The sequence below is a fragment of the Struthio camelus genome, chromosome 5, assembly GCF_040807025.1.
Source record: "Struthio camelus isolate bStrCam1 chromosome 5, bStrCam1.hap1, whole genome shotgun sequence".
NCBI classification, from domain to species: domain Eukaryota; kingdom Metazoa; phylum Chordata; class Aves; order Struthioniformes; family Struthionidae; genus Struthio; species Struthio camelus.
In genome coordinates, this window is record NC_090946.1 from 23,725,347 (window position 1) to 23,748,475 (window position 23,129).

General features: G+C 35.6%; 1 protein-coding gene across 20 annotated transcripts in view; it reads right to left on the reverse strand.

The window, feature by feature from the left end:
- Window positions 1-23,129, reverse strand: part of SBF2 (SET binding factor 2) — a 286,083-nt gene that overhangs the window by 25,109 nt on the left and 237,845 nt on the right. For 8 of the 20 annotated variants that reach the window (XM_068945065.1, XM_068945055.1, XM_068945054.1 and 5 more), the window contains 7 exons: window positions 20,803-20,940; window positions 19,599-19,694; window positions 15,785-15,856; window positions 12,853-13,037; window positions 7,591-7,767; window positions 4,647-4,748; window positions 3,223-3,408 (listed from right to left, as the gene is read on the reverse strand). In XM_068945065.1, the coding sequence (XP_068801166.1) occupies window positions 3,223-3,408; window positions 4,647-4,748; window positions 7,591-7,767; window positions 12,853-13,037; window positions 15,785-15,856; window positions 19,599-19,694; window positions 20,803-20,940 (956 nt within the window). The remainder of the gene's footprint in view (window positions 1-3,222; window positions 3,409-4,646; window positions 4,749-7,590; window positions 7,768-12,852; window positions 13,038-15,784; window positions 15,857-19,598; window positions 19,695-20,802; window positions 20,941-23,129) is intronic. The other 12 variants (XM_068945059.1, XM_068945056.1, XM_068945071.1 and 9 more) reach the window with 3 other exon arrangements.

The following is a 23,129-nucleotide window of genomic DNA, read 5'->3' on the forward strand; positions in this document are numbered from 1 at the left end:
TGGACTACCTAACCCTGCTGTACATACAGTACACTTTTAAGCTGTCTAAAGGATTGGTCATTGGTTCAGGTCCCTTGAAGACCTGATGTGCATTTGGCACACACCTGGAGTAGAACTGGTTTAACTTCTTCCAAGATGAACCTAGTTCACATGCACCAAAACAGCATCAGCAAATGGTAAGGGAAGATGCTTGAGGGATTCACTTCAAAATTACACTACCGCTACAAACCAAATATTGATTTATTCCATCCTACTAATAGGCAGTGTTATCCAGTCATCTCATTAAAGCATGGGGAAGAGATCTGACAGTGGAGAGAATACAGCACCAGATGGATGCTTTGTACACAGAACTGAATGAACCACTCAGCAGAAGGGTCTCAATATTTGAAGACACGACTATTCTATCCTGTAGTAGTCACTGCAGCTAAGAACTGGATTTTTCTACTTCAGCAAAGGAGCAATAACCTTGAGTTATTGTAAGGAATAGTTACTGTGACAATTAGTCAGATTATTTGCAGTGCAAATACTGACTATTTGTAATGCAAAGTGTAGTGAGTCGATTCTCATTAGAGAAATCTCCCCATTTTAAATAAAAATGAATCTGAGGACTGCAGCCATTTGGACACAGATTGATAAGATAGGAAACATAACAAAGGCTTCTAAGTTTTCTAATTGCTAGTGCTGTAGAAATAGAACCAAATTTCAAGGATATGACTTACTAACTTGCAACATGGTAATAAATGTGATGATCTACGGAGGTGTTTAATGTTGGGATATATACAACATTTTCATTTTCTTGAATACGTTCTTCAGTAAGTCTTTACTAATTTTCTCATTCATTATCACTCACCCATAGACACCTAAAGACTTGTTTTTCATCGGTTTAGCATGATGTTTAAACTGTGGACTTTGCTTTTGGCAACAGAACAAGTCTACTTGCTGACTCCTCTTTCAGGGTCAACTCCATGCAAGTATTCATTTTGAATGTTTGTTTCCACAAAGGAGGCTGCTGTTTTTAACAGTCTTATGTGAGACACAGACACCCACAAATTCAAATACAGGTTAATAAAGCAAGGGGATTAATAAACTGTGCTTAATAAAGCACAGATTTTTCAGTGAGAAAAGCAAGACAAGTGGAATAGGTAAGACACATGTGCAACACTAACTATGCAAGCTTTACAAGACGCCATTTACCTCCTCCTGTCTAGTGTTTGCATACACACAGATTCTGCAAAGCATTTTATTTACTGTTTCGAGATGAAAAAGAGGACAGTTTTTAGACTCAACCTGAAATGGGACAGTCTTTAGAATTAACCTGAAATGAGTGTGATATCGTGGATCTAACTTTTGCTACACCATGTAACTGTTGGTGTTCATCTTCTGGACATGTATTATATATAAAAATAAGAACATTCCAGCTGACCCATTGTTTCCCAGCTTTCTAAAGGTTTATGTTCCTTCTTTTTCTGGTACTATTACTGAACCTTTCAAAAATCTGCTTCAACCATAGAAGTGGAAAATTACAGTGAAATCTCTACCAGCCAAGAAAATAAAGCCTCCAGAAAAACTATTACTTAGGGTGGAACTACATGACTCTGGGGCAGAGAATTAGGCTGGCGTGAGAAAAACAGAATACCAAGAACTACAAAATTTTATTTCTGTGATACCACTTGTTTCCCCTTATAACTAACCTGAACATCTGTTAACATGCTTCCTGAGAGGAGACCCTCTGACTAATTATGCTCACTTGAAGATCAGACCTGCAACTAACTTCCAGGAGTGACATCCTTGTCTTGAATCCAAAACACTTCAAGAACCTCATTGCTCTGTGTTTATCCTTCTTTCTGTATAAGACCCTCCTCTAAAAAATCACCATGAAGAAGTTATGGACTATCATACAGTTGCTGCAATGACCTGGGTGGCAAATGTAATGTTACGTACAGTCAAATGGTCAAACCAACTGGTGATGGAAAAAAATGCACTGACTCTATTCATATAATTATGATCATTTTGGAAGTTTGTCTTTTAACTCCGATTGGGAACACAATGAGGCTCAGGTTGTTGAGATACTTCCAGTGGGCTCCACATTCTCAGAGAGGTTGTTCTTGTTGATCATCCCACAGGAACCTCTCTAGGAAGGTATTAGGCTAAGGCTCAATGATAGGCTGCTCAAAACCCAATTCATTATGGGAAGAGACCTACAGCAATTATAAACAGCAGCAGACTTGGCATATCTGCCTCTCCATTTCTTTAGAAAAAATGAAAAAACTACTCACCTTAGCTATAACATCCTACCTAGAGAAATCATCACCATATTTATGTGCCAAGGGGCAAAGAAAGACAAAGGCACCTCTCTTCTGCTGTAAGTAAGGTTCAGTCCCTGCAGCCCGAAAAAAATCTACAAATGAGGATTTGGAAAGGAACTGAAGGGGGGTATCTCAAAAAATTAAAACAGAGCTTTTGGATGCAGTTGAGAATTAGGGCAGGTATAGTACTGAATTAAATGCTAGTATAAAAAAAATGAAATAAAGGAAGAATTTTCCTCAGGAAAGCTTCAACAGTCAGATCTAAGAGAGACTGTTTACCACAGCATAAGCAGGGGAAGAAAATGTGGAGAACTCGTGCTGAAATTCCAGTGCTACCAGTGACGAGGCTCTGCTTGTCTAGAAGATGTAACGGCAACACACTAGACCTTTGGAATGCATTACACAGAAGAAATAGAGGGGTTTTTGATTTAAATTCTATTTTATATTTGAAAACATCACAGACAGCTGTAGCAGATAGGTTTTTGTCTCCAAAACTGATGCAGTACAAGGCCTCTTCAAAGGTCATGATTATTCAGAGAATGAAAAAGTGCACATGCTGGCTACCGAGTGTATTTGCAATCCGCCAATATCCTTTTAATTTAAGGTCCTCCAGGCTGCCAAAAGCCAATATTAGTCTTAAAGAACTCCTATTTAAAACTTCTGTATAAATCATCTTAAAAGATCCATTGTGCCAACAATCCTCTTTCCAGTATAGATGGTCAGTCTCCTCCAGGCAACCATTCATTATTTTCCAACTCTTTCCGGAGGCAAAACCCATTCACTTTACCAAAAGCTAGAGATAAAGGTTACTAGTCTTCTCTCAAGGCATTATCTATAATGGACGTGCAATATTGGCATCCATACAGTTATTTCTGAATATTTCTTGTAAACTAAAATTAGATATAGATTGACTTACTTGATGCACACAGTCTAGGAACTGTAAGAAAATAGGAGCAAATCCACTACCCTGACAATTGAGAGTTAGATTACTGCGCTGACTGAATTTATGACCAAAAGACAGCCATTCTTTTTCCACCAGCATTCGGAAGCCTTCAAGTGTCCTATAGAAGGGATCGCTGAGTAACTGCACCAGAGATACCACCTACATCACAAAAGAGCATATAGCATGTTAAGCGTGATCAGAGTTAAAAGGAGAAAACTTTATTCAATGAATAGAAATATTGCATAATCTGTTTATATTTCAGGGAAACAAAAGCATTCATATAAAGAAAATTACAAATATTTTACCAACTACAGGTATTTTTATCAAAATAATACAAATAATGTTTCATATTTAAGAGCTTCAACTAAATTGGGTAAAAGACATACCTGAGTAACTGTAGATTTCGCATTTTTTTCAGATTTTGCTCATTATGATGAGTACCAAATGTAAATTAAATTTGAAATAAAACCACTTTTAATAATAAAACAAGGATAATAAACATTTACAAGATAGTATGGGCGACCTCAGTAGAGAAAGCTTTAAAGGATGGGTCTTGAGGATTACTTTAGATCTTCTGAAGTGTTGCCGTACTATGGTGCTTACCAGCCTGTTCTTGTAGACAGCATCTCAGGAGACTTCTCCCAGCTTCAGTTATTATGTACCTTCCCTTCTCTATTCTTCATTGTTTGACAATGGTTCCAAGAACAATGTTAACATTCCCTTGTGCTTTTGTTTACTTGGTATCAGGATGCTGGCTGTACAAGAGGTTTTTATTTACTGAAATTATTGATATCTGTGTTTATATTCTGGATTATGAAGCAACTACATGGACGCAATGTACCCACTGCATGAGGCAGTGGGTCATCATTTACCTAATTTATAGTTTGTTTCAGAAAGTTATGCTGATTTGTCCTTGCAGCAGGTGTTACAGTCACTTTGGCAAAAATTTAGGGTTTTTTTTTTGTGTGAGGTCTCCTAACTTCATTTATGAAAAGTGAATGGCAAGAGAAAAAATTCCTCTCCTTCCCTCCCGTGGATGGTCAGTCTCCTCTAGGCAACCATTCACTTTATTTACGGAGATAAAACGAGCTACTGTGGCAACTCTCAGCTTTCACGCTAAAATATACAGTCAGCACAGAATTTCAGATCTTAGATAGGCAGCCCGTCAGGACCTTTGGAACAAGTTCATCGTATGGAACATTTTTCATGGTTGTGAAAAATCAATAATAGCTGCAGACTGCAAAGGAATGTAAGGATTCATGCATTCTAGTCTCTTCACTGCTGCCACATCACAAAGTCGTTAATGTTATATCAAAATTTCAGTCATTTATCTAAAAAATATTGCCTTGTGTTTGTTCGCACTATTTAGTTATTTCAAGGATTTAATAGGAGCTTACTTGTGCAGTAATATCCCAGCCATCTTCCAAACAAACCATAACTGAAGAACCATTCTCCAGGAGCTCTGAGATGATCACGCCCAACTGCATTATCCTGTGAAGCTATAAAGTATTACAAATAAGTAACACTCTCAAACATAAGATAAATTTATAGATCTTATCAATAAATAGAATCCTTTTTTTCCTTAATACTAAAAATGTCTTATGAAGCTGATATACAGCACAGAGAAATTGAATTGATGCAAGAGATTAGAAAACTACAGAAACATAACAGTTTCAGAAGGTTTTTATTCAAACTATAACAAAACTAAGCAAAGATTTGAAGATAGGAGCAGAATCTATTAAAACTAATGAGTACTGTAATAAAAACAATGTCATAAAAAGGCGAATGGGAACAACGTGGTTGAGAGATTTATTGTAGAGAAATTCCATGCTGGGCTCAACACTAAAATCTTTTCCTGTGAAATGCTGAAGTTTCATAAAATCACTACATACTTCTAATGGTAGAACCCATGTAAGATATTTACAGGAAAACATTTCTAACGCTCAATCTCATGAACATTTGAAATTAATTCAATGAATTATGCATTTAAAATTGAAAAAGAAGAAAAATCCCATGTCTATAATCTCGAAATAGATTAAAGACTCTTTATCTGCTTTTGGACACACTGGCTAAAACATGTGGAAAGAGGATACATTAATTATTGGCGTTCTAATATGCATTATGCAGTTTTACTACAAACTCTTCAGTACATGGGGTAGTTAATTTGTTTGGACAGGGTTACTGCTTTGAAAGAGATTTATTCAAACAGAAAAGGTATAAGCAAATTAACCAGTTAGTGGATTTGACAGGTTTATTTTATCTTAATGGGAAGTTCATATCATAATTACAAAAGGGAAAATCTTCGTCCTGTTTGTACCATTTTTGTGACAGCATTCCTGGCAAAGAACATAATAGAAAATATGTAACAAATTCGTTTTTTTACAGAAGGATGAAACTGCTTTTTGTAGAGCACTGAATACAACCCAACCAAGACGAGCAGTTGGAAATACGAAAGCCTGAAAGAAGACAGAAAAAAATATAGGAAAACAAATAAATGGAAGACGACAAGACATAGCTAAGATCATGTACGCAAGGAAAAAAAAAGTTCAAAAAGTACAGAAAGTACAGAAATGAGACAGGACTCGGGAAATAGAATGAAATTGGAGAAAACAAGAGGGAAAAAAAAAAATCAAGCAACTATCCTATAAATATTACCATGGAAATTATGATGGCAGACACTTAACTCCTCTGAACATTCCCACAGTCATTACTTAGAAAATAAAAGCAACTCATTTTCCTGCAATTTTTAATAGATAAGGATTGAAAAGAATATCACCTTTAAAAATGAAACAGCTCATTTATTAGTCTATATTTTTTAGGCAGTAGGGTAGAATAAAGACTTTTTATTGCTGTCGATATAAAAAGAAACTGATACGCAATCTAGTTATGCAGATTCAATATAAAGAAATGTAAAATACTATTTTTATCATTTACATTCAGAAAATATGGCAGTATCTTGAACTTTTGTGTATTCACATCCTTATAAAGAACTATTTAACCTAAACAGTATTAAAACTCAATATCATGTAACTTCTCTTATCTAGGAGAAGAAAGCTTTATATAACAAAAACAAATTTCCAAGATGACAGATAGCAGAAAGAAGTAGAAAATGGGACAAATCAGTCATAAATTAAGTTTATCACACATACCACAGCATTTTTAACATGATTTACACCACAGAAACCAGGGTTAGTGTGTGACATATGATCTAGTCCTGAGCACAGAGCAATGCACTGTTGCCCTTCCTCCAAAGTTTCTTATACTTTGAAAACAGTTGATCTCTGAGCTGCTATAGAGACAAGTTTATTTCATCAAAATGTAACTCAGTTCATCTGTTTACACCTTTTGATTTGTTCAAGACTTTGTGATTGAAAATGTTAATATGGTGGAGGAGTCAAGTATTCATCCTCTCCCATCTACCAAAGTAGTGGTCAGACACAGGAAAGACCGCCTCCTCTGCTCTCGAAGGAGTGATCACACCTCGAGGAGAAAAGTTGGAAGTCATTCCTTGCGTTGTAGCACGTTCCAGCCCGGAGTATGTTTTCTGAAACATAACTACCAAAATTACTGTGCTACTCACAGGAATTTCCTCCTTGAAAAATTAGCATAAGATAAGGTTCTGTTCTTTTTTCTATGATTAACTATATTCAGGGGAATTTATTCAACAGAGGACTCCAAACATAACATGCACCTCGTCAAAAGCATCCGCTATAACTGAAATGCTCAAAGATTCACAAAGAGCTGACTTTCCCACATCATCATCATTTGAATCTTGCAAGAGTTACTTCCAGTCATACCTTCACTTTGTTAGACTTAACGTAAAAGAATGTGGGATAGGGAAATAACTGATACCGAAAGATTGCCAGTCCCTTACCCCCGACGTGTTCCTGTATCCCACAACAGCCTGTTTGCTAAATGCTTGTGCATGTGGGAAGCCAGGGCATATGCAAAAAGTATAATATTAGTTTTAAAATCAAAAGGCTCAGTTATTGTTCTGTACTTATTTCTGATTTTTAAAATATATACTATAACACAAAGCAGTTGAAACCAAGACTATAAATTGATATAGACAGTAAAAACGGTCATCCCTACTTGGGTACCTGTTCCATGTTATAAATAGTAAATTATGTTATTAAAAATGTCTCCAACATCTGTAAATGTTATGATCATATTAAAATAAAAAGGCCTAAGTATTGACAAAATTGATAGTATGCAAAGTAATTACAAAGAACAACAACAGCTGGCTAGAAGATAATAGTTCTCTGTCAGAACAGCGCCAGATTTATTTTGTGTGAGCAGTACTGCACATAGATTATTTGAAGGATCTGTCACATGAATTACCTGTGGGAACCATTCTGACTCTCCAAGCGCTTTAAGGAATGTTGCCTCGGAATCGGCAGGAACAGTGCTGGGAACGCAAGCTCTCATCAGCTTTTTAAAGCTTGCTTTTGTCTGTCGGATGTCACTGAATTCAACAGGAACAAATTCACAATTTAAAGCAAAATCAAGTTTGAAGCCCTGCGTGAGAAGGACAACAGCAGATGTAATTTAAGAGGAAAGCATATTTTTTTATCACAGGCCTCATCAAATCTCAAGGCCTTACCCGCTTTATTGCTTAATATTTCAATTCATAATTCAAAATCTGTTTATTTTAAGCAGCTGCCCAGCACATAATGATGCTTCTAACACTTGAAAAACGTCCCATAAAAAACTACCCACCTACTACTCATAGCAAAGGAATGTGTAACACATGACATTTATATTTGTATTAATATAACAAAGCTGATTTTGATAAATCTTCTGAGTTCTTTTGAAATGACATTAACATTTTTGATTAAAATACTACTAGTTGATAAACACCAAATAAACAAAGTTGCAGTACTCCCTCACAGAGTTCACTAGAAAAATCAAACTAGCCTCTAAAGTTAACGTGCATAAGCATACTTAAGCTGCTATTCAAATTTCCAGTAACAAGTAAATTCAGATTTAAACATAGGTAGTTTTCCAGTAGTGATACATAACACATGGAATGCAAATACCATTACGGGTTGTTCTTTTCTTTCGGATTCTTCTAGAAGCAAAGACTTGCACAGCACGGGCACAAGGCATACCTATCATAATACTAACTGGCAGTTTTGAGGAACGTGAAGAAATATTTGTTCAAGGTCACAAAAGGAATTAGCATCCAAACTAGAATTTAGAATTTGTTGATTCCTAGGCCTGTACTCAAAATCACACCTCTCTTCTTTTCTCTCCTCTTATTCTTTCTCCTTTACATTTCTTTGTTCATATACTCTTACCAGGCAGATGGAATCTTTCACCAATATGATATAGAGTACATGCATAACAAATCTATGGATAAAACGTGGTATATCTGAAAGATGCCTGTCTGGTATTTTTTAATTCTAAACACACCAGATAACAGGCTTCCTTTAGGATTTTTAAAGGAAATTAACAAAAAATGAAAAAAGAATAAACATTAAAATAACTGTCTGATGAAGTACCAACAATGCAGTACAGGTTCTAGTAGTTTAAAGAACCCCTAGAACTGCAAGCGAGCAGACACATCACAGCAAACTGAGGCAGCTGTTCATCTAAATCACCTAATTCAACACACAGTAGTAGTTAAGAGAATATCTGATATAATCTCCATGAGGTGTGTGAGGTTTTTCCTAGGAAAACTTTTCATGTTGTTTTAAATACTATACTTAAAAAATGAGTGACAGAAGAGGAGGGCTGAATTAAGACATCAAATTACCTCACTGAAAAAAAGAACTATGATGGAAAGGATGATGATATGGAGAACATCACTGGAAAAAAAAACAATTTTCATTCATGAAGCACTGATAAAGACCTTCACAGCAAACTGCTTTCTGTTTTCTTCAGAAACTGCTCTTTAATACAATTAAACATGGTTTAGAAGCAGTCTCGATTAAGCTGTTTCATAGGATGCCAGGCCAAAATGTTGGAAAGCAAAAGCCCAGATCCATTAGTTCTGTTTATATTTTGGCAGAGCTCAAAAATAAATTTAAAAAGTGTATAGCTTAATGACCAGTCTTGTTTTTTAGAATGCTAAGTTATAATGATGTATGGTAAGAGCACATGAGAAATGTTAGCAGTATTTCCCCAAAACATTATACTTTTCTGTCTACGTCATCAAAATACGTGACATGCTACTTATTCGAATAAAGCAGGTCCTTACAGGAATTAACATCAGAAATGTATGCTCTGCCAAGCCTATCACAAAGCCAGAAAATTCCAAGTTAGCAAGACACTAGCAAAAGCTAGGCAAACACTTCACAATCAAAAATTCGCAGTCTGTCTTTATATAAGGCCAAAGTTAAACAGATCTTATAGATTAGGTACAGATCAATGACAGCACGCTCAAAATAATACACTAATCACTCTGTAATTTTATTCTTACATTTGTTAACACAATACACAGCTTTTCCTTACAAATGCCCAGAGATGACTCATCTTTTGCAAAATCACGTTATTAAGCAAAAAAAATTAAAAACCACCCCTAACCTCTAAAGTCTAAACTAGCAGGAACAAGGACACCATCTGTCAGAATATAACAATCCTTGAAGGACTGACTGTCTACAAAATTTCCAAATTATACACGCACTACTGGGCTTCAGACTACTTTAGCGGAGTTTTGCCAAACGCTTGTTGTTTGCACATCCAACAGTCAACTCTTTTTCTGCATAAAAATACACACCTGTGCGGCAATATATTAAAATGCTTTAATATGTACCAAGCCTTAACCTATTATCTTCAGCTGTTTTGTGAGTGCTGGCATATTAAGCCATTTCTAGTTTTTGTCCCAGCGGTCCAGAAGGTCACTTTGAAGCATCAGACTAAAGACATTTCTACTCATTTTCTTTAGATGCGTGATTGAACTCTTCACTTATATTTCATTAAGAAATTAATTAAACAGAAGCATGAAAAGTTATCGGTATTTGGTTAGAGCAATTTAATTTTATCTAATCATTTATCTCACTTTATTCTTCCTATACGCCTTTTCATCAAAGGGTCTGCTTTGCCAGAGCCTTGTGTGGCTTACAGTTATAAAAGATATCTTAACAAGATGAAAAATTGATATGAACAGACCTGTTTGAAAACTTCAGGCAGAAAATCGCTGCCTGAAAATCAAATGAAAATACCAACTTGACTAAAATGAAAACTTTTCAAGGAAAATAAACAGTTTTCTCAGTATTCAAAATAACAGTTTGTTTTAATAATGATTAACGATGTTTACTTTGGAATTTTCTGGTTTGATTTTCAAGCTATATTGTTAAGCTTTATAATATGAAATCAAAACACTGATTACAAGACTTAGTAGGATATTTCTGCAAATTATTGTAACACTAATTATGGTGGGAAACGATTACAAGTCAGATGAAATTTTCGTAAGATGAACAATTAAAAGTGACTTCCTTCTTTATCAGTGCATAATGAAGAAATCACACAGAAGACGAATTTGCAAACCAATCATAAAAGAAAAATTATAAATGGAACAAGAAGTGATACTTCACTGTTACATTAACCATCATTTAAAAATACAACTGAGAATACAAATCAAATATAAAACATTTTAAAGTATAAATGTCAAAATAGAAACACAGTTTGCAAAGAATTTCAGTATTTTGATTCATCATCCTGATACAGCATGATTCTTCCATCTCCTGAAAACATATAATTTCAAAAGGAATTGAATAATGGTGTTTCCACATCAGCTTTTGAAAGTTATAATTTGACTCATTACATTATATTTTAAAGCTACTATTCCTCTGCATGATCACATTTGGAAAAAGAAAATAAAATATATGTGACTTTTCAATCTTTGCGTGCTGGGATTTTTAAAAAATATTTGCAAACATTTTTTGAAAAAAGCAAAGTTAAATTATCAAGAATTACTGTAGATGGACACCTGTTTCTGAAACAGCAGCATCTGAAAATATTAAGGTCTAACCAAAAAGGTGTGCAAAATTGTAAACATCATGGACCTCTTCGTGTAATAAAATCAAGATGGACAAGCTTCTGGTTCAGCCTCATTCACGTCAACTTGGTGCTGGCCCACACTAATGATGCTTTTCTTTCCCTGGTAATTGCTTTGCTGACTAGTAATATTCCATTTACTCCGTAACATATTTTAACCCATCAAGACAAATAAAATTACAATTTAAATTACCAAATAAGTCTGTTTTACGTTTCCGAATCTAGACATTGCTGTGAGATGATGAGTCAGCTGAACATCAGATAATGAAACAGCTGAATCAGAGGACAGTAATATGTGTTTAGGTATATTTAATTGCAGCTATGAAAGCAAGAATATACGGATATAGAACTCCAGATCTCCCTTTGGAAAAGCTCTGTACAGCCTCTGATATGGGCAGCGAGCCTCACTGCTGGCACATCAACCCCACTCCGTTTGCCTGCAGTCCTGTCATTCAGCCTTATCCCAAGAGTTACGCTGAGCAGAGCCAAACTCTGCTGCACTTGCTCCCTGCACAGCCTACGCTGCTGAGGCAGCGAAGAGATGGCGACTTCTGAATCCAAAGGCTTTGCTGGACATGCTGTTGGCTTGCAAACAGGCACCCACAGCAAAGGAGAAGCCCCACTGCTAGGAACAAGGAGAAGTGGAAGCTGGGTACTTTGCCAGATTCTAGTAAGAAAATAAGATCTCTCCTTAATGTTTAAGAGCTGTCAAATTGATATCCTGCCATAATAAGTTATTTTGTCCTCATCCTTATGGTAGGAAATATAACGTGGCCTGCACTGCTTAAAAACTTTTAACTGACTTTATGCCAATAGACTGATCATTCATGAAATTTCTCTAATTGTCTTTTGAATCCATTTAAATTTCTAGCCTCTAAAGGGTAATGTAATGGGCTCCACAGTTTAATTATGAAGCACTGAAAAAAGTACCTCCTTTTTTCCCCAGTCTGCTATCTGACAATTTCATTGGATACCTTTCAGTTCTTTTAGTTTGAGAAACAGTCGATCACCTTTTGCATTCATCTTCTCCATACTTTTCACGATCTTACAGACTTGGAATGTATTTCCACCTTAGTCATGTATTTTCCCATTTGAATACTCTTATCTTGCACAAAAGCTATTTCATTTCTATATCATCTTTGTTATCCTTCTCTGCATCTTTTAACTGTATTTTTAATTCTGTATCTACTACACATCAGCACTTGACCAAGAGACAGCTACGGCTCCAGTCACAGAACTTGAGCTTTTGTGAGTCTGAGCCTGCCCCTTTAGTTGTTTTTTAAGATAATCTATTATGCTCTTATTTATGTTGATTTTGTTGTACTACATAACCACAGTGCTTGATTTTTCTCCCTTCACACTGAGTTACACTGCATTACCTATTATGCTGTGTACTGCAATACAGATCACAGCCAAACAGAAGAAAAAAAAGATATTTGCCCTACGGGCATGCTACTACCTAAAATCTTCACGTGAGTTTACACCTTTAGGAGAGTTATCTATCTTTCTTAGCTAGAGTATTCTTGTTTTGTAAAAATATCAGGCTTATTACACTCAAGCCAAAAAGAAACTATTTGAACATAAGAATAAAATAGCCATTACCCGTAATTGAGATTTTTCTCCAAATATGTAAAGGGCTGCTTGACGTCTCAGAAGTCGATTTTGCAAAAATGTGCTGCTACTGTAGGAAGTGGTGTTATCTTTCCCTGCAAGTCTTGCACCAACATCAATGAATGGAGTCTGAGCGCTGATAAATCGATTGCTGGAACGAAGACTTGCCCAGACACCTTCATGAAGATGAAAAATATTTAAAAACCTTTTTTGGTGAGGCACTAGAGATCACAATTATTAAGGCATGCACTAGAATATAATTTAGAAAGTACAGTGTTTATACGTATCATTTGCATTCTCCATAGGATACAATTAACATACACTGGAAAGTAGTCATTTCATAACAAAAGCTGTCAAAACCAACCTACTGTACTGTGGTTTAAACTCAGATTCTAATCAAACCCTGCACAGGGATTTCTACTATATAGAAAATGGTTACAATGAAATTAGTAACATAATGATAAATCTTAATTTGGAAGTCACTAACATCCATTTAAGTGTATGGAAATGAAATGAATAGTATTGTTCTTTTCAGAAGCAGTGACAAAAATTTGCTGTATTTCCTTGTCAAAGGTATATTATTTTGGAAGTCTAACTACTAAAAGTATTCTGTAATAATAATCTCATTCAACAGTGAAAACAATATCACTTTAAATTCTTTGTTACCAAGACCTCTTGCACTCCCTTTGCCCCACATAATGTAACAGCATACCCCAGTTTTTATTATAATCAAAATGTAAACAAGGATGAACAATTCAAATATTACATGTCAGGATAAAGTATTCCATATTTGCTCTTTAAATACTTTCATTAAAATGGAGAATGCCATAGATTTTAGTTTTAACTGTCCATGTCTACTGGACATGTTAGAAATAGAAGTGGATTTAAGAAAGCTCTTTTTTCCAATTCTGTGCTTCACAACTACATTCTAACAGATGTGACTACGGTCTCGTTCTGTGAGGAAACAGGAGGATGCCTAGAGGGTGACAGTTTCACCGTTTTATTCTGGTACTAGTATCGCCATCACTCTGGCAGCAGGGAATAGTACAGAAAACCCCAAACTAGCAACAACTTGAGCTGGTATATCTGCAGGGAATAGCGCAGTACGATGTGGAGCCACAGACTCACATCTGAAAGCAGCACAGCCAAACCTGAAAGACATTGTACCAACCTAACACGCTCTGCTTCTCCAGAAACTTTTTAATTTGCATACTGTGCCTTATTGATGCAGCTATATTACTGTCATTTCCAGAGGAGGAAATTTCTACAGCATGCAGACATGCTTAAGTAAGTTTTATGATGTTCATGTAAGATAAAGTACTGGTAAACCAGATTGTCAGAGCCTATCCAGCACTAGGAAAAGAAAAGATAAATAGTAGATATTTTTCTGTGTCTCGTGTCTTGGTTAATAACTATGATTTTGTGTGATAATTTTTTCATGTTCAGTGTGAAATACGTGAAAGGCACTTGGTTTTCAGAATATAAACAGAACTCAGAACTCTCTTAAAGTATTCAAATGGCTGTGTGCAATCTTTAACCCAATATGCAGTAAATCAGATTATCAGAGGACTCTTCCTGTCCATAAATCTGTGAAGCAAGGCATCCAAAATAAAGGCATCAAAATATCTAGTTGTAGCAGAAATTTAGATACTGCAGGAGCAGAAAGAGAATCTTCCATAAAATCAATAATATGAATAGTTAGTATTTCCTGCATATTAAAAAAAAAAGCTGTAGATAGCAGTAAAACTCCACTGAGGTGTCTCAACCAGCAAAATAATTTTATTCTATTTTTTCAGAGGCAGCATTGCTTTTCTACTTAAAAACTAATCTTGTAGAGAAATCTGGGACAGGGACTTGTCTGTACAGCATAGCCTGTCTGCCTGTCCGGCTCCCAGGATCAGATGGGAGCAAACAAATGGGAGTACTGAGAAGGAGAATGGGAGAACTGAGAATGGTTTGGTAGGAACTTAAGAGTCAGTTTCAAACAGTTCCAATTTCAAAGAAAGCCAATTTTATGAAATATCTCACTTGCTAAAGTAGTATGTTTAGTAAAAACTTGTGTTCCACATCTGAACTGTTACAGAAGAAAAAATAAAGACTTTAGCAACCAAACAGAGATCATAGCAAGCATTTAATAATGGAAACAAATTCTTGCTCACTTGGTATGGAGCAATGCTAGTTCCATCAAAGATGACTGCCCAAGATATTATATACAAAAAAAATTCCATCTTATCCGTTATACTTTCTAAAATTTTACAAAACCACACCATCATTAGAGCCAGTAGCACATCAAAAGCAACAGAACCAGTTACAAACACATGCAGATGTACCTGTTTACTCAGTGATGGATAATGGTAATCAAAAGACAATTATAATTCTTTTCTAATTTTGCCCAGTATCTTATTTTTGTCAGTAGTAACTAACTTTCATTATTTGGCATGTATTTTTTTATTATGAGTTTTTGGCAGAAATTAATACCTCCCTGTCCACTAACATCACCAATGATCTTGGAAGGAAAGTTCATTGAGTAGGCAGTAGTATTTCTTAGCTTCTCTACTAAAGAAGTAGAGTACTACTCTTTTGCAGAATTCATCTTTGCTGTTAAAAATTCTTCCACAGAAAAAAATCTTTCTAAATAATTAAAAAATTCTACATGTCACTCTGCATTAGATCATAATAGTACTGATGTATAGCATGCTGAAGTTTGTTAGCTAATCACTTTCACTGCACCATACATTCATTGGCAAAAAAAAAAACCCCAAAAAAACAAAAAACCAAAACCCCACAACCCAAACCCCAAAATTTTTTTAATGCAGAGTTAACTCTGGCTTTCTGACAGTATCACTTTAGCACATATTAAAATATTGTAGCAGTTATGGAGATGGTAGAAGAGAATGTGCTTTCAGGACACAGAATACAGTACCTTGATAGACTCTTCCCTTAGTTGCTGATTTGGAATTTGAATGAGTGAAACATTTATCTCTGTACCCAAGCACTGGTAGATAACAGTAAAGACAGAAGGAGGAGGAATGGAATGCACATTGCAGCGACACACATTGCAGGAGAAAAGAAAAGGGTTACTTATTAATTTCCAAAGATCTAGTATATATTGAAATTCTTTAAAGTTCATGATTTATCAGACAGCACAAATCTTAGTCATCACAAGACAAAACATCAATCAAGCCAGAAAACCAATATAAAATGGGAAGGAAGTAATCATTCATCAAAAAGGAATAATTTAATGGTCATTGCAATAATTTCAAATATGCAGCACAGCCATCATGTATTTTTTTATTATAATACCAAAAGGAAACTTCACAATTAAATCATTCGGCTCCAGTCAAAAGTTAGCTTACTTAAAAATCCCAAATCTTAGTGTAGTTTTGCAAAATTCTCTTTTCCTCTATTTTATGTACATAATTTGATGGACCTCAAAATGAAATCAGAATGCAAGATGTTGGTTCTGTAAACCTACTTACAGCTTTAAAGCACTGTGTAAAAATATAGAATTTAGAAAACCTGTCATTCTGCAATATCAATCAAAGAGTTTTTTTTCCTTTGCCTAAAAACTCACTTTCAGTGGGAGTCTTATATGCCTATTAGAGAGTATGCTTTTGGCTCAAGTACAACATCTACACCACCAACTTCTTTCAATACAAATGTTCTATTAAAACATACTCAAAGTACTAATGTCTCCTGCTTTTAAAATAAATGTCTCAGAGCTGTGCCTGCGTTTATTCATTATAAATATCCTTGTATTTTTTTAGCAGCAGGAAATCATACTGAGAAAACATTTTATTCTACTAAATTACAGAACAATGTCAGAGGAGAAGTGCTGTTCTTCAGAACCAATTAAGTACCACACTACACCTATCGAGTAATATAAGAAGAAAAGGTATATTTTTTTAAGTGAACTTGATTTTTGTGAAAGCTATCTCCAAAGTATTTGCCAAAAAGAAGGCCCAAGAATGAAAACAGATTATAAAGTAGAAGTATTTGGCCAAATACTCAGCTCAGAACTAACTTAACTTGTTTTTATAAAAATACTTGATTAGAATGTTCCAGATAACATAAAAAGAAGTATCTGACATGAACATGAATATTCAGGACAACTGATGAATATTTAGAACAAGGATAATTTAAAAAAATGAGAAATAATGAGAAATATTATTCAAGCACTGGAACACATTTTTTAACTTCAGTTTTAAAAGGATGCGTATTAAAAACGCACAGTATCTGGCACATAAAAACAGAAAATGTCATTTTCAATTGGCATGTCATAGCTGAACTTGGCTTTTCAGCCTTCTATGTGTGACAATGAAAATAAGAAAAGGAAGAGCGATTCAGCAACAAAACCACACAAATCCTGCTATTGTATTTTGCACAGTGTAGTAGATAATCCAGTTATTAAAGGTCTGTTGCAGACTCTGGGGTGATTGCTAGGATAAATTAATTAGCTAACCCCACTGTATTTACTATGTATTTTTTTGCTTTGTTGGTTAGTTTGAGAAATAGGAAGGAGAGAGAAATCACCATTTTTAGATTGCCTGCATAAAATAAGCCTCTTTTTTCGGCTGACCAAAAATCTGCTGTGTCCATTTTAGATCCTGCATACTGTACTGTGACACTACTTCCACATGTGCAACATAACTAGTAGCAAAAACCCTTGCAATAATAAATCATATCTGAACCCACTAAATTGACCTAGAGTTTACTTCTTTATAGGGATACACTCCTCTATTTCTCTCTGTGCTTGTCAACTTCTCCCCTTCACTAGGGCTCCCATCATACTTGTCAAACTCTCTGATGTTTCAGCTGAGTCCTCATGTATCCTGCTGAGCTGCAAAAAGACTGCAGATACTGGCCTGCAGTTACACCTTTCAGATATCGAGGGCAGGTGTGGCATTTGACCAGCACGACACGAGATAACTTTTCTACCCTCTTTCTGACTACTGCTGAAATTCAGCCAAGAGACTGCAATGTCCAACGAGACAACACAAAGCCTACCACCTAATACTGCCTCTAGACTCCTCTTTCCTTTACTGAGCAGCACCAACCTCCCCCATCACACTTACCACAAAATGTAATCTCAGAAGCCAGAAACAGTGATTTCAGTAATCCTTTTATCTTCAAAAGACAACTTCCAAACAGTCAATCTGCAAGTTTTCCTCTTACCTATCTGGAGTACCTTCATTGCCCCTCCCACACAAAGCGATGGCACACAACAAAAAGCCTGCTATCAGCTACCCGGCATTTTCCCTATTTCAGTGCTAAGGCAAGCTGGACACAAGCACCAACTTATTTAACATTTTCAGACACTGTCCATTAACCCCTGTTCTCTTATCTTCATAGCCATTTTACCTATCCAATTAAAATCTCCATGCTTTTTCATCCCCATGTACAGTAACTTGAGACAGTGAGTAGAAACGATAAACAAAACTTAGACATGCAATATATATATACTATCATTAATGGAGATGCACAGAACCGTACACAGTATGGTGATCCCCATTTAATTGTCCTTCTCTTCTCTTCTGCTACATTACTCATACAACTTCTCCATATAGTTCTGCGTATTTTCCTTCCTTCCATCCTCCCTCCCCTCTCACCTCCTTCCTTCCTTTCTTTCTCTAATCCCTTCTTTTGAATGTCTTTCTCTACAAAACTGTCTTATCCTTTCCCAAATAAACCTATAGCTTTTCTATTGTACAATAATTTAGGTTGGAATGGAGCTCAGGAAGCCAAAACAGGTCTAATTTCAATGTTAGACCAGCCTTCTTATAGCCTTTCTCACTCCCACCTCTGAAAATCTGAGCTCAAGCTGTCATAAAATGGTTGCTTCACTGCTTACAAAGCTGCAAGGAGTCAAAAGGGAAGAGAAGCAAGCTTTAGAAGTCTAGAAATAATTGTAGTATCAGCCTTCAGAGCTCAAAGGTAATAAAAGCAATATAAAATTCTTCCTTTTGGGAAATATTTTCATCCCTATCCTAACAGCCGTATGTTATATTTAAGGAATGCAATGCACTAATTTATGCAAGTATTGCACGTAAAAAAAAAATCCTAACAATTTCATCAAACTGAAAAAGTAGTACAAATTCACTACACCAAAATGAAAGCTTCTTGTAGAAATGACACTGATCAGTTCTTGTTCCTAAAAATAACTATTCCCAAACAATGCACTGTATTTCTGTACTGATTACAAGCTGGCCATATATCTCCTTCCTTTGCATAAAGTAAAATTATTTAGCTAGATTATTTGCAACTATATGAACCATCAAATTGATCTTCAGCCAAATGCTGGGCTGATTTGAAACTGGAGACTCTAAAGTGCATTCAATACTAACATACGTGTGAACTTCCTTTTACAACTAAATCTCATGACCACATATTTTATTTCAGGAATTGAAAACATGCATTTTTGGGGTCATATATTTCAGCTAATTAAAAACAGAGATAAGTCATACAGTATTTAGAAACATAATTCTTAATTAAGTGCTTAATTATCCACGAATTCCTAACATGAAGCAGGCTGCATCAATGGTAAGTAATGAACTTAAATGGAAATTTGATACTTAAATAATGCTATGGATTGAGGCTAATCTGTAATTTCTATTTTGTTGTTTCATAGAGGAATGAATCAATAAACAATTTAATTATTTTTATTTCACTACCATTCTGTTGTTATTTTTTTATTTCAAATAACACAGGTGCTTAGTCTTTGAGCTAGTCTTACTAACCTCCTCGAGCAAAGCTATTGGATAGATTTACATCCAAATGTCCTGGCACTACCTGCTTAAACACAGTGGACATTCTGGAAGTCCTCCTTTCAGTGCCTAAAGTCATTCAAAAAAGAATAGAAGATTAAAAAACTACAATGTTACTTCAAACTAACACTTAACACTTAAATGATAAAAACGCTTTTCCACACTTAATACAGCCAATTGCTGCCAATCTTGTATTTCAGATTTGTTTCTGTATGATAGATATATACATTTGCAACAGTATGGAGATGTTAGATACAGCTAAGCAATCAACATATTTAACAATAAATGAAGCAAACCATGCACGCTTTGGGAATGATGTTATTTTACAAGAAAAAACACTGTCTGGCTATATTAGGCCAACTTTCATCAACTGCACAAGGTAAGACAGACACAGTTTTAAACTAAGTCATACAGTCCCCTTTCTAAGACATCAGGGTTACCTTTAAAGGAACCCTACCAGGTTTCGTCACAGGATAACTGAAACAGAATATGGATTAATTTCTTCATGGTTCCACCCACGCCTAACAAAAATACTGTGCTCTGAAAGAGTTTTCATTTCAAGCGCTACTTGGAAATGGCATTAAAATCCCATTCTGAGCATGTAACGCACATGAATATGTCTACGCGCCTTCCATTGTTTCTATAGTTAAATACTGCATTGGTTCATGTAGAATCTGACCTGGCAATCTTACATTTTCTCAGTCTCTTCATGTTGGTAATCTCTTATTCAATATACAATTATTAATAAACTTAATTTGTAATAAAAGTTTCTAAAGCCTATCACTGCTTTTGATATGGTTATATAATGTAATTGCAGAATTTGATATAGAAAAACTTGTAAAGTTCTGGCATTCTGATATTCCGGAAACCTTTATTTTATTTGTTCCATAATTGCAATACATTGCTAAAGCCTCAAGACTGGCCCACCATCCCCAACCGTATTTCATCAAAAAGCCATAAACTGCAGGTTGCAAATCACTTACTGTCAGAATAAGAACACTAAAAATATATTTTTGGAAAGATTATAAACATCCTTTACATACGGAAAACCCATTCACCAAAACTAAGGCTGAAAAAGCTATCCAGACAGTGTAACAGTAAAAGGAACAACAGAATTCACATTGGAGACATTTAATTAACATCAAATCAAATAAACTAACTCACAAAACAATTTTACCTGGAGACAAAGCAATTGTTGGCCTAACAGTGAGAGTATTACTGCCATTCATTTTGCAGTGGACAGATATCACATTCAGTAAGGCCTGTAGGTATTTCTCCTGTTCTATACTGCTTGAAGATTCTAAAGAAGCAGGAGCTAAATAAATTCACAGAAGGAACACAATACATTAAAATACAAAAAATACATTTACAAATACACAGAATAGCAAATGAAAAAGCTCACTATGTAAAGCAGAGCACTGAAAACATCATGATTTGCCCATTCCTTTAATGACAAAGAATTTTCAGAATGTCATCCACTGTCGGCGTAGCAAACACCCAACATGTTCTTCTGTGATCCACTGCAGAAGCTAAGCTTCTAAAAGCTGTAAATTACTCAGTGGTCACCACCCTACCTATTCATCAATAGCCAGTGGTCAATATAAACAGAATAGATAGGATGTAGTTTCTCCCTTCACTCTCAGAAATGGAAAATAATACTTGTAAGTCTGTGATACTTATCAGCAAACTTCAGCCCTTAAAAAAACGTGCAGACAACAGATACAACAGTTTCTTCAGCAAAAATAACTTTAAAACATATTTAAAGAACACACTCCACCAGCTCTTCTTCACTACAGTAAAGGAAAGTTACTTACCAATAACTGGAGGTTGCTTGAGATGTATTGTCCATTCACTGAAAGCGTATATACATATGCAAGAACACCATTTTTCATGCCCACTTACGCTGCATTTAGAGACATGAATGGACATAACCTCCATGTCCCTCAGGTCCCCTACCCCCACTAACCTGAGCTTTTTAATGGGATAAAGAAGAGAGGAAGGAGGACAGATGGTGTGTGTACACGTGCATAACACAAGTTAAGGAATCTCCAATTGTAATAAGCAACATTCCTGTTCCCCACTGACAGTCCACCTGCTCTGTCACCAGTGGGTACCTTCAGAAAGTGTCTTCCATATGATTAGGCAACTTGTAGGAGAGGGATTGCATTTGCTGTGTGAACTATGATTCCATATCTGGAAACCTCTGAATAATCCCTGATGTGCATGGAGTTTCAGATGACTACTCTACAGATCTCAAAAATAATCATTCTTCAGTTGTCACTGATGTTGCTTGAGTTACTGGGGACCTTGAGAATGACTGATTCAGAGAGAGAGAAGTGGCTGTAAATGATTGGATGAAAGCAAAGCCAGAGAGGCCACAGAAAAGAGTTTAAAAACGGAAGGCCAAAAAAAAAAAAAAAAAGTCAGATGAGAAGGTAGGGTGCTCTCAGAAAGTACTGCAATTAAGTTAAACAAGGATAGTCCACTTAAGACCACCTTAAGGCTTAAAAAAAGTTAAGAATCAATTAACAAAAAACAAAATCAAGGAGGAAACAAAAATGTATGAAAATTTTCAGTGTATGTTAAAAAAAATTAGGTGATGATGGAAGGAAACACTAGCTCAACAGGACAAACCCCACCCATTTCTGTCCATATGCACAAACTTAAAGGAGGTGAGGGAGATGAAGGGCAGAAAGATCATAGTAACTTAACCCAGGATTCAGTGCTTTGACCACAAGAGATAGAATTTGGAATCAGAGGTGAAGGAGGGAGAGTAAAAGAACCTGAGTGAGCACATTTTGATGAACCACAATTATTTTAGCTTAGAATAATTTTCTCTTCTCCAGTGATGGTCCAACCAGACTCTATGCTGGAGACTAATTGACAGCTACCTGATTAGCTGGAGGTGTCAAAAGAAATTTAAAGGTAGCCCTGTTAAAATTAGTATCTAAATTGGAAATGATTAGAAAACCTATGTGCAGGAAGCATCATGCTAGTGCTCTGTCTGACATAGTGGAACAAACCTGAAGACAAAACATTATTTTCTCTTCAACTTTTAAGCAGGAGTTGCATATCCTGAAATCCACTTGAATGATCTCTGGGTTAATAATACGGTGTCTCTTACTCTTTGAAGCAATGCCACAAGAAGTCAATTAGTTCTGTCTAAAGAGAAAGATAATGTCTGTACCACTTCTACTTATGAAGTTTTATATTCTGAAGAGGGGCATGTGTATTTTAGGAAAGAGAATCAGGAGGTGAATAGCTTGATTTATATGAAATTCTGTTACTGAACTGGGCAGATATCTAGGGGGAAGATTCAGGGCAATAATATCGAATGTAAGATTATATATGGAAAATTTGCCCTTCATCCTTACCACCATTCATCCCCTCACACACTGCTTAACAGCAGTATAAAGGGATGAAACACACCCCTTTCCTCCAGGCATCCTCAAACTATAACTACCCAACCCACACGTGTCTGTTTCTTGACATACAGTAATTAAC